The 11,740-nt window shown below is 57.2% G+C and overlaps 1 protein-coding gene across 1 annotated transcript in view; it reads right to left on the reverse strand.

Annotated features, from left to right (window-relative positions):
- Positions 1 to 11,740, reverse strand: part of LOC137306365 (autophagy-related protein 2 homolog A-like) — a 78,031-nt gene that overhangs the window by 20,548 nt on the left and 45,743 nt on the right. Inside the window, 4 exon segments of the mRNA XM_067975519.1 lie at positions 1,160 to 1,362; positions 2,278 to 2,404; positions 8,047 to 8,217; positions 10,088 to 10,164. Of these exon segments, the coding sequence (XP_067831620.1) occupies positions 1,160 to 1,362; positions 2,278 to 2,404; positions 8,047 to 8,217; positions 10,088 to 10,164 (578 nt within the window).

Raw genomic sequence — 11,740 nt, forward strand, 5'->3', positions numbered from 1 at the left:
TAAGTATTTTTCTTTGAAGTGTAGTCGCTGGTGTAACGTAGCAGCCAATTTGCGCACAGCAAGATCCCACAAACAGCAATGCGAGAATGGCCCGATAATCTGTATTTAGATGTTGGTTGAGGCATAAATATTGGCCCAGGACACTGGGGAGAACTCCCCCCTGCTCTTCTTCCAATAGTGGCCGTGGGATCTTTTACGTCCACCTGAGAGGGGCAGACGGGGCCTCGGTTTAATGTCTCATCCGAGAGACGGCGCCTCCGACAGTGCAGCACTCCCTCAGTACCGGCACTGGGAGTGTCGGCCTGGATTATGAGCTCAAGTCTCTGGAGTGGAGCTCGAACCCACGACCTTCTGATTCGGTGGGGGGGGGGGGGGCGGGGGGGGGGGGGGAGCATCCCACCGAGCTATGGCTGATCCCTGGGTTATGTCACAGTTGAGTCTGTGCCCGGCCTCATCCAAAATCCACGCTCTGCCGCGTTTCCTACATCACAACAGTGACTACACTTCAAAAGTACTTCATTGGCTGTAAAGCACTCTGGGACGTCCTGAGGTTGTGAAAGGCGCTATATAAATGCAGGTCTTTAATCTTCTAGCCATTTAACCAAAGTAATTGGGCTTCCAATATTGGAATCTCAGGGGTCTGTTTCCTGCGGCTCCCAACCCCTGTGAATTTTGATACTGAAAGTTGGTGATTAAATGAATATATCTCAATAGCCCCCCTCCCAATACATACGAGTTACATCGAGTCCATGCTGGTGTTTATGCTCCACACGAGCCTCCTCCCTCCCTATTTCATCTCACCCTATCAGCATATCCTTCTATTCCTTTCTCCCTCATGTGTTTATCCAGCTTCCCCTTAAATGTATCTATTCTATTCGCCTCAACTGCTCCTTGTGGGAGCGAGTTCCACATTCTCACCACTCTCTGGGTAAAGAAGTTTCTCCTGAATTCCCTATTGGATTTATTAGTGACTATCTTATATTTATGGCCCCTAGTTCTGGTCTCCCCCCAAAAAATGGAAATCTCTCTCTCTCTCCGTCTACCCTATCGAACCCCTTCATAATGTTAAAGACCTCTGTCTTCAGTTGTACTGAAGGGTCCCGTTTTTATCCTCAGTCTGTGCTGAGTGGGCTGTCCCTCGTATTTCAGGCAGGCTCACCGGAATTCCCATGCCCGGCGCGTCCAGTATGCAGAAATCGTCGTTGTCGGTGGAGTCACTCTCTGCCTCGCTGCCCTCGGAGGGGTACACCTCCAGCCTGTCGAGGGCCGAGGGGGGCCGAGGCGGGGCCTTCTCCTGGTTGTTCTCGCCCGGGAAGAGGTAGACGGACACGGGAGAGTCCTGGCGGAGCACGGGCAGCCCACCTGTGGACACGACGCCAAGAGTTAGCAGAGGAACGGCGAGAAACACACCGCCAACGCTGGATCTGAACGCAAGAATGGAAAGTTCCGGAAAGACACGGCCGTTTAGTGCTCCATACAATCCACCCTTCTCGGGGTGACTGAGCACTTGGGACAATATGAGCTGGTCAGAGCGAGCCAGCGTGTGTTTGTAACGGGTTAGCTACGTCTAACAAACCGAGTTGAAGTTTTTGAGGCAGTCGCTAACATGGTGGATCAGGGATGTTATTTATATGGACTTCCAGAAGGCATTCAACAAAGTTCCACACAAAAGACTTAACAAAAATGAGAGTGCATGGAATTGGAGGCAACCGACTGACATGGGTGGGGAATTGATTAGGAGGTCGGAGACCGAGAGTAGGGATAATGGGAATGTACGCCATTTGGCAGGATGTGACTAGTGGTGTCCCCCAGGGATCTGTACTGGGGCCTCAGCTTTTCACTATATTTATAAAAGACATGGATGAAGGAAGAGGGAGCCATATATCCAAGTTTGCTGCCGACACTGAGTTAGGTGGCACAGTAAATAGCGTAGATAGAAGCAGAAAGTTGCAAAGGAACATAGACACATCTACACAGCGCACACAGACAGACGCACGCACACAGACAGACGCACGCACACAGACAGACGCACGCACACAGACAGACGCACGCACACAGACAGACGCACGCACACAGACAGACGCACGCACACAGACAGACGCACACATCCACACAGACAGACGCACACATCCACACAGACAGACGCACACATCCACACAGACAGACACACATCCACACAACCACAGACACACACCCACATCCACACACAGATCTACAGACACACACAGATCTACACCCACCCACAGGCTGTCCTGTTTTCAGCCCTCCTGAATTTACCTGACCCATCGCACGAGTCCCTGCGGTTCCGGTCGGTGTCGATGAGAGCGTCCGTCAGATCACCCTGGTTTATCTCGGCCGTCTCCGCTGGGAGGCGAGGTGGGAGAGAGGTCGCCGTCTCCGGCAGCTGGTGCGGCGCCAAAAGAGGAAAGAGTTAGTTTAAAAACGGTCTGAAGATCCTGAAGCAAATGGGTGCGAGGCCCCAGGCGCTGTGGGAGGGTCGCGACCTCCCGCCCGGGCTCCCAGTGGTGACGTGCGGGGAGTAGAGAACGGGCTGTGAGCAGATAAACCCCGCAGTCCATACTCGATCAGCATCAACACTCCAGACAGGACTGCAGTCTCACCATCGTGGCTTCCTTTCTCTTGAGAAAAAAAACCCTGCTGCCCCGTATCCTAACTCGCACCAAGTCACGTTCACCCATCACCCCCTGCGCTCGCTGACCTACATTGGCTCCCGGTCCAGGAACGCCTCAATTTTAAAACTCACATCCTTGTTTTCAAATCCCTCCATGGCCCTCACCCCCTCCCTATCTCTATAACCTCCTCCAGCCCCGACAACCCTCCAAGATCTCTGCGCTCCTCCAATTCTGGCCTCTTGCACATCCCCGATTTTAATCGCTCCACCATTGGCGGCCGTGCCTTCAGCTGCCTGGGCCCTAAGCTCTGGAATTCCCTCCCTAAACCTCTCCGCCTCTCTCTCCTCCTTTAAGACGCTCCTTAAAACCTACCTCTTTGACCAAGCTTTTGGTCACCTGTCTTAATATCTCCTTACGTAATTTGGTATCAAATTTTGTTTGATTTACACTCCTGGGACGTTCTACTTAGTTCAAGGCGCTATATAAACGAAAGTTGCTGTTGTTAAGAAAAAAATATTGCAAAATAATTAAACCACCACTGATATTTATTCCTGGGCAATTTTAAAATAAAAATATTTTATTCACAATCAGCGAGTGCCTCAGACTGTGTGGGGAAGAGGGGTGGGAAGTGGGGGGGGGGGGGGTGGTGGGAGGGGAGAGTTACTGACTCCCATAACTCAAAATGGCTGAATTAACATCAGTAGAGGTTCGTCGATCTCCCTGGGTGTATCAGTAGGTAATGGCACCGCCTGGTGAGACACCCGCCTCGCAGGCCGGGAACACGGAAGGTTCTATGCTGCGTTGGCCGATCGCAGTCGGGGCATGTGTGTGGTTGTCGGGCGAGGTCTGGAATGGGCTGGGCTGTGGTGCCCCACACAGTCGAATAGCACGCGCTGGCGAAGTACGGGAGGGTCGCCAGCGGCCCGGGAGGAGTCAGAGCCTTCAGGAGGGTTGCGGGGAAAGGAGGGAAAGTTAAGGTGCTGCAATGTGCCTCAGTGCCCCTGCATTAGAGTGGGGGGGGGGGGGGGGGGGGGGAGGAATCAGCCCAGGTTCCTGCTCCTCATCCAGTCAGGCCCAGCCGGAAAGGGTCAAGACTCTTACTCTAACTCGCTCTGTGCCCCAGAACCTCAGCTACGTGACTCCTCACCTCCCTCGCTCGCTCTTCCCCAGCTCCTACAATCTACAGGCGTCTCTTTTACAATCACACAGCACAGGAGGCGGCCATTCGGCCCATCGTGCCCGGTGCCGGCTCTTTGAAAGAGCTCTCCGATTAGCCCCACACCCACCCCTGCTCTTTCCCCATGAGCCCTACAAATTTTTCCTTTTCAAGTATTTCTCCAATTCCCTTTTGAAAGTTATTATTGAATCTGCTTCCACCGCCCTTTCAGGCAGCGCATTCCAGATCAACTCGCTGCGTAAAAAAAATTCTCATCTCCCCTCTGATTCTTTTGGCAAATTATCTTAAATCTGTGTCCTCTGGTTACTGCCCCCCGCCCCCAGAGGAAACAGTTTCTCTCTATGTGCTCCAACAAAGCCCTTCAAAGCACAATTTACTCCTTTTTAAACCGTGGGTCTTCCTGCACTCCGGGTTCCTCGGCTTCAAAATACAAATCTGCAAAGCACGACCATGCAAGGGTTTTTTTTTTGTTGTCGTTGCAAATAAGCTGCCGAGGGCTGCTCGAAGTGTCCCCTCTGCGAGCTCGTCATTCGGCTTCTGCCCACATCCTAGCACTTCACAGCCGCCCAGAGTCACGGCGAGATGATCGTGCAAGATTTGCAACCCAGTTCAAAAGAAAACAAACATGCAAAGCAAATCAGCCACAGTCGGTAGCAATTTCGCCTCCGAGTCAGAAGGTCGCGGGTTCAAATCCCCACTCGGAGGAAACGCGGCAGCCAAATTTGCGCACAGCAAGATCCCACAAAAGGCAATGTCATAAATGACCAGGTCATCTGTTTTTTTTTTTAAGTGATGTTGGTTGACTGATAAATATTGGCCCCCCGGACACCGGGGAGAACTCCCCCCTGCTCTTCTTCCAATAGTGGCCGTGGGATCTTTTACGTCCGCCTGAGAGGGGCAGACGGGGTCCTCGGTTTAACGTCTCATCCGAAAGACGGCACACCCCCCGACAGCGCAGTGCTGCACTGGGAGAGTCCGCCTGGGTTATGGGGCTCAAGTCGCTGGAGCGGGGGCTCGAACCCACGACCTTCTGACTCCGAGGAGAGAGTGCTACCCCCGGCTGACATGATAAAAGGCAGCGTTTTTAGAATATTAATTTTTTAATATATTATTGTGGAGGAGGGCGAGGGGACAGGGGCTTTTCCTGCATGTCAGGACTGCCGATAATGATTCCCTTGTTTCGCTGCATGGCTTCACATTGCAGAAGAGGACTCAGCAATTTGATGAGACTGTCACGGCAAAGGGCAGTTACAGCCAATCACACCATGAAAAGGGCAGAGTTTAGCTCCCTCATCGGCACCGCGTGGGCAACTCCCACATTATTCTGCTGGAATGTATGCGAATTGAGGAAGGGTGAGGGCATAGGGACATCGGAGGAGGCCATTCAGCCCCTCGAGCCTGTTCCGCCATTCAATTGGATCACGGCTGATCTGTATCTTAACTCCATCTACCCGCCTTGGTTCTGTAACCCTTAATCCCCTCACCCAACAAAAATCGATCAATCTCAGTTTTGAAATTTTCAATTGACCCCCGGCCTCGACAGCTTTTTGGGGGAGAGAGTTCCAGATTTCCACTCCCCTTTGTGTGAAGAAACGCTTCCTGACATCACCCCTGAACGGCCTGGCTCTAATTTGAAGGTTACGCCCCCTTGTTCTGGACTCCCCCCACCAGAGGAAATAGTTTCTCTCTATCTACCCGACCACATCCTTTAATCATCTTAAACACCTCGATTAGATCACCCCTTAATCTTCTACATTCAAGGGAATACAAGCCGAGTCTTTGCAACCTGTCCTCGTAATTTAACGGACTGCAGCGGTTCAAGAAGGCGGCTCACCACCACCTTCTCAAGGGCAATTAGGGATGGGCAATAAATGCCGGCCTTGCCAGCGACGCCCACATCCCGTAAACGAATTAAAAAAAAGAAAAAAAAAGCCCCGGTATCATTCTGGTGACTCTGCACTGCACCCCCTCCAAGGCCAACATATCCTTCCTGATGTGCGGTGCCCAGAACTGAACACAGGGCAGGGTTAGGCTTGGCGGGTGATGCCCACGTAGTCAAATATCCTACCAATCTCACCAGCCTACCACTGGCTCAGTGGTGTCGCCCTCGCCTCTGAATCAGAAGGTTGTTAAACCGAGGCCCCGTCTGCCCCTCTCAGGTGGATGTAAAATCCCACAGCCACTGTCCTGGGACCAATATTTATCCCTCAACCAACATCACCAAAAACAGGTTATCTTATGATGCTTACTGTCAAGAACTGTACCCCCCCCCCCCCAGTAAGACTCACGGCCTTTAGGAAAAACATGGAGTGGGGGGAGAAATGAACCCGGGACATGGTGCAAATGTAACAGACAAGTTGTGAGGCCCACTTAAGACAAAGTCCGCACGCAGCCCTTTAAACACCTGCTGCTCCGGGATCAGCAGCCGGGACGCGGTCCCGGTCGGGATGTGGGCGGGCTCGCCCCCACGGCAGGCGGCAGAGCCGGATTACAGCCGCGCCCCCTCCGTTAAGTGCCTACGGTTCAGTGCAAACACACCAGGCGATCAAATGGAGTAAATTGATACGCTGACAGGGTGAGATGATGTAGGGAGGGAGGAGGCTCGTGTGGAGCATAAACACCGGCATGGACCAGTTGGGCCGAATGGCCTGTTTCTGCGTTGTGCGTTCTATATGAATTGCAGTGCCTCTGTTGCCGGACACCCTCACATGCTGCTTCCTCGGGATATCTTCAGACACACCGTATGGCCACGGTCTAAAGCCGAGTTAGTACGGTCAGTCGTGGTTATGGACTGTCTCAAAGGGTGAGTAGAGCCCTGGCAGAGTTTTAGGCTCCAGGTTAGTCTGGGGCCCCCGAGTTCCCGTCTCAATTCCCCCCCCCCGTCTCGGTACCCTCCTCCTACTCATCAGAAATGCAATTCGCCACATCTGGATTCCCAATTCGCCATGCGTGGCCAATAACGCACTGGGTAACCCTGGACCAGGCTGTGGAGTATTCAGCTGACACCCGAGGGGCGCCCACTTGGTAAGTGGTGAATCCGTGGTAACGTGCCTACTGGATCAGGGCGGGTACGACTGCAAAAGCTCCAGCTGCCAGTCTCAGGAAAGTACTGGGGAATGAGGAGATTTACCAGAATGGTATTAGGGATGAGGGACTTCAGTTATGTGGAGAGACTGGAGAAGCTGGGATTGTTCTCCTTAGAGCAGAGAAGGTTAAGGGGAGATTTAATCGAGGTGTTCAAAATCATGAAGGGTTTTGATAGAGGAGATCGGGAGAAACCGTTTCCAGTGGCAGGAGGGTCGGTGACCAGAGAACACAGATTTAAGGTGATCGGCAAAAGAACCAGAGGGGGGGAGATGAGGAGACATTTCTTCACGCAGCGAGTTGTGATGATCTGGAAATGCGCTGCCTGAAAGGGCGGTGGAAGCAGATTCAATAATAACTTTCAAAAGGGGAATTGGAGAAATACTTGAAGGGGAAAAATTTGTACAGCTCCGGGGAAAGAACAGGGGGGGAGTGGGACTAATTGGATAGCTCTTTCAAAGAGCCGGCACAGGCACGATGGGCCAAATGGCCGCCTTCTGCGCTAGAAGATTCTATCAAGGTGCAGCCAGGGTCGATGAGGAGACAGGAGAAGACGCGTAGGGGAGGATTGAGCCTAAAGAAAGACTTGCATTTATTCACGGCCTCAGGACGTCCCAAAGCGCTTTACAACCAATGAAGTATTTTTGAAGTGTAGTCACTGTTGTAATGTAGGAAACGCAGCAGTCAATTTGCGCACAGCAAGATCCCAGAAACAGCAATGAGATAATGACCAGATAATCTGTTTTTCGTAATGTTGGTTGAGGGATAAATATTGGCCCCAGGACACCGGGGAGAACTCCCCGCTGCTCTTCTTCCAATAGCGGCCGTGGGATCTTTTACATCCACCTGAGAGGGGCAGACGGGGCCTCGGTTTAAACGTCTCATCCGAAAGACGGCGCCTCCGACAGTGCAGCACTCCCCTCAGTACCGGCACTGGGAGTGTCGTCCTGGATTATGGGGCTCAAGTCTCGGGAGTGGGGCTCGAACCCACGACCTTCTGACTCCGGGGAGAGAGAGCGAGCACGCGAGAGCGAAGCGAGCGAGAGAATGACCCACTGAGCCACGGCTGACACCTGAGGAAGAATCCTGGGTGGAAATAACGATAGATTAATACACAGATGGGGCGGGGGTGGGGGGGGGAGAAATCAGTACCTGCAGCTTCTGGCCGGCGATCTCGGTCGGGCTGTCCTGTTTCGGCGGAGGGTGGAGGTCACCGCTGTTTACCACGTACTGCATCAGGTTCACCAGCGTGGCGCAGGAGTCGGCGCAGGTGTGGACGTGCACCACGTTATTGGAGCAGCGCAGCTCGAACAGCGGCTGCGTCTGGAGGAAAGACAAAACGTCGGGCGTAAGAGCCTCCTACGTCGCAGGTCCCAGCGTTTCGCCCTCCCTGGCTGCCTTCTCTCCACCCCCCCCCTCACCCAGCAGCTCGAACGTTCGATCCCCTCCTGTTTACGCTCCTTTGACCCAGACGGTAGGAAACCTGAACCATTCAAGTTCCGTTTCTGGTTGACACCGAGTACCAGCGGCTCCAGTGGGCTCTGCGGCTGGGATTAGTCGAGTAAAGTTACTACCCACCCCTCAAACAACACAGGACTGGTTTCTCCCGCCCCCGCCCCCCTTATGTCTCAATGTGTGACGGCGCTGCCCACTGTGGTACTGAGACAGACAGACCAGAAGAGCTTCCCGGTCTACAGAGCCTCGGCTGAGCTTTCAGAAGGGGGGGGGATATCAGCACCACTCCCACCACAAGGCGGCGCGATCAGGACCTTGATCAGCCGCGATGCCCTCGTGGTGGAAGAGCCTGCGGAGGAGCGGGTGGAGGCGGAGAGTGGGCTGTCGGTGCTGGTGGACCTCTGTCCCAACGGGAGATTGCTCGCAGGAGACGGACTCGAGGGGAGAGAAGGGCAGGATGGTGTGGCACAGGAGCACCCTACACTTCGAACCACAGCACACGTCCGTGGTGAAGGGGAGGTAAAACACAGGGGAGGGGGGGGCGGGGGAATGAGAGGGGAGGGGGAGGCCGTCGGGGCGAGGGGGGGGGGGGAGGCCGTCGGGGCGAGGGAGGGGGGGGAGGCCGTCGGGGCGAGGGGCGAGAGGGGGGGGGGGGGGGAGAGGCCGTCGGGGCGAGGGGCGAGAGGGGGGGGGGGGGGGGGAGAGGCCGTCGGGGCGAGGGGGGGGGAGGGGAGGAGGCCGTCGGGGCGAGGGGGGGGGGGGGGGGGGAGGAGGCCGTCGGGGGCGAGGGGGGGGGGGGGGGGAGGAGGCCGTCGGGGCGAGGGGGGGGGGGGGGGAGGAGGCCGTCGGGGCGAGGGGTGAGGGGGGGAGGAGGCCGTCGGGGCGAGGGGGGGGGGGAGGAGGCCGTCGGGGCGAGGGGGAGGCCGTCGGGGCGAGGGGAGGCCGTCGGGGCGAGGGGGAGGCCGTCGGGGCGAGGGGGGAGGCCGTCGGGGCGAGGGGGGAGGCCGTCGGGGCGAGGGGGGAGGCCGTCGGGGCGAGGGGGAGGCCGTCGGGGCGAGGGGGGAGGCCGTCGGGGCGAGGGGGGGGGGGGGAGGGAGGAGGCCGTCGGGGCGAGGGGGGGGGGGGAGGGAGGAGGCCGTCGGGGCGAGGGGGGGGGGGGGGGGGAGGGAGGAGGCCGTCGGGGCGAGGGGGGGGGGGGGGGGGGAGGGAGGAGGCCGTCGGGGCGAGGGGTGGGGGGGGGGGGAGGGAGGAGGCCGTCGGGGCGAGGGGGGGGGGGAGGGAGGAGGCCGTCGGGGCGAGGGGGGGGGAGGGAGGAGGCCGTCGGGGCGAGGGGGGGGGGAGGGAGGAGGCCGTCGGGGCGAGGGGGGGGGGGAGGGAGGAGGCCGTCGGGGCGAGGGGGGGGGGGAGGGAGGAGGCCGTCGGGGCGAGGGGGGGGGGGGGAGGGAGGAGGCCGTCGGGGCGAGGGGGGGGGGGGAGGGAGGAGGCCGTCGGGGCGAGGGGGGGGGGGGAGGGAGGAGGCCGTCGGGGGCGAGGGGGGGGGGGGAGGGAGGAGGCCGTCGGGGCGAGGGGGGGGGGGGAGGGGAGGAGGCCGTCGGGGCGAGGGGGGGGGGGGAGGGAGGAGGCCGTCGGGGCGAGGGGGGGGGAGGGAGGAGGGCCGTCGGGGCGAGGGGGGGGGGGGCGGGGGGAGATATTTATCGAAGCATGTACTGCGTGCCCTTGTGAGGGTGGGATAACTCACCAGCTTTCCCCCCGAGTTTCCTTTCCAGGTGGTGATCACCAGCTCCAACAGATCCACATCCAGCACACAGACGTAATCTGAACAGGGGAGAGAAGCCACAAGATGTCACCGCTCGGCCAACTTAGCGGGGTCAAAGGTCGCTCACCGAGCACGACGGCCAACTCTGGAAGTGTCACTGTACGCCGGATTGGAAGCCCTGAAACCTCAGTCCCCCACCCCCTTCCGCCCCGCGCGCCCGCCCAGCCCCCGCCACCCCCCCGTCGAGAGCTAAAAGTAAAACCTTCAAACAAGTTTGTGTTTGGAGGTGGCGAATATTAAACTTTTTCCCGTTCAGGCTATCGGGACTGTCACATTGAGGAGGAGGCCATTCAGCCCCTCGAGCCATTCAGTGAGATCATGGCCGATCTGTATCCTGACTCCATCCACCCGCCTTGACTGCATATCCCTCAATACACCTGGCTAGCAAAAATCTATCGGTCTCCGATTTAAAATGATTAATTGAGCTAGCATCTACTGCTTTTTGTGGGAGAGAGTTCCTCACTTTGACCACCCTTTGCGTGAAGTTTCCTAACTTCTCTCCTGAATGGCCAGGCTCTGATTTTAAGGTTATGTCCCCTAGTCCTCGACTCCTTCACCAGTGGAAAAAGTTTCTCTCGATCGACCCCTATCGATTCCTTTCAAAATCCTAAAAACATCAATCAAATCACCCCTTAACCTTCTGCATTCCAGGGAAGACAAACCTAGTTTATGTAATCTCTCCAAGTAATCAAATCCTTGGGGCCCTGGTCACATTCTGGTGAATCCGCGCTGCACTCCTTCCAAGGCCAATCGATCATTTCCAGTGTGCGGTGCCCAGAAGCATTATGAAAACTGACAGTTCAATATAGGGCAGGTCAGTGAGTGTGATTCCACATACAACAGGTCACGCGTTCGAGGGGGAGGGCGGGGGAGGTGTGTGAGAGAGAGAGAGAGGGAGGGAGGGAGGGCGGAGGGGTGTGAAAGAGAGACAGAGAGGAGAGGGGCAGGGGGTGTGAGACAGAGAGGGAGGGCAGGGGGGTGTGAGACAGAGAGGGAGGGCAGGGGGTGTGAGACAGAGAGGGAGGGCAGGGGGTGTGAGACAGAGAGGGAGGGCAGGGGGTGTGAGACAGAGAGGGAGGGCAGGGGGTGTGAGACAGAGAGGGAGGGCAGGGGGGTGTGAGACAGAGAGGGAGGGCAGGGGGTGTGAGACAGAGAGGGAGGGCAGGGGGTGTGAGACAGAGAGGGAGGGCAGGGGGTGTGAGACAGAGAGGGAGGGCAGGGGGTGTGAGACAGAGAGGGAGGGGCAGGGGGTGTGAGACAGAGAGGGAGGGCAGGGGGGTGTGAGACAGAGAGGGAGGGCAGGGGGTGTGAGACAGAGGGAGGGAGGGCAGGGGGTGTGAGACAGAGGGAGGGGGAGGGTAGGGAGTGAGAGACAGAGGGAGGGGGGAGGGTAGGGGGGTGAGAGACAGAGGGAGGGGGGAGGGTAGGGGGTGAGAGAGAGGGAGGGGGAGGGTAGGGGGTCGAGAGAGAGGGAGGGGGAGGGTAGGGGGTGAGAGACAGAGGGAGGGGGAGGGTAGGGGGTGAGAGACAGAGGGAGGGGGGAGGGTAGGGGTGTGAGAGACAGAGGGAGGGGGA

Source organism: Heptranchias perlo, chromosome 43, assembly GCF_035084215.1.
Source record: "Heptranchias perlo isolate sHepPer1 chromosome 43, sHepPer1.hap1, whole genome shotgun sequence".
In the NCBI taxonomy this organism is placed as follows: Eukaryota; Metazoa; Chordata; class Chondrichthyes; order Hexanchiformes; family Hexanchidae; genus Heptranchias; species Heptranchias perlo.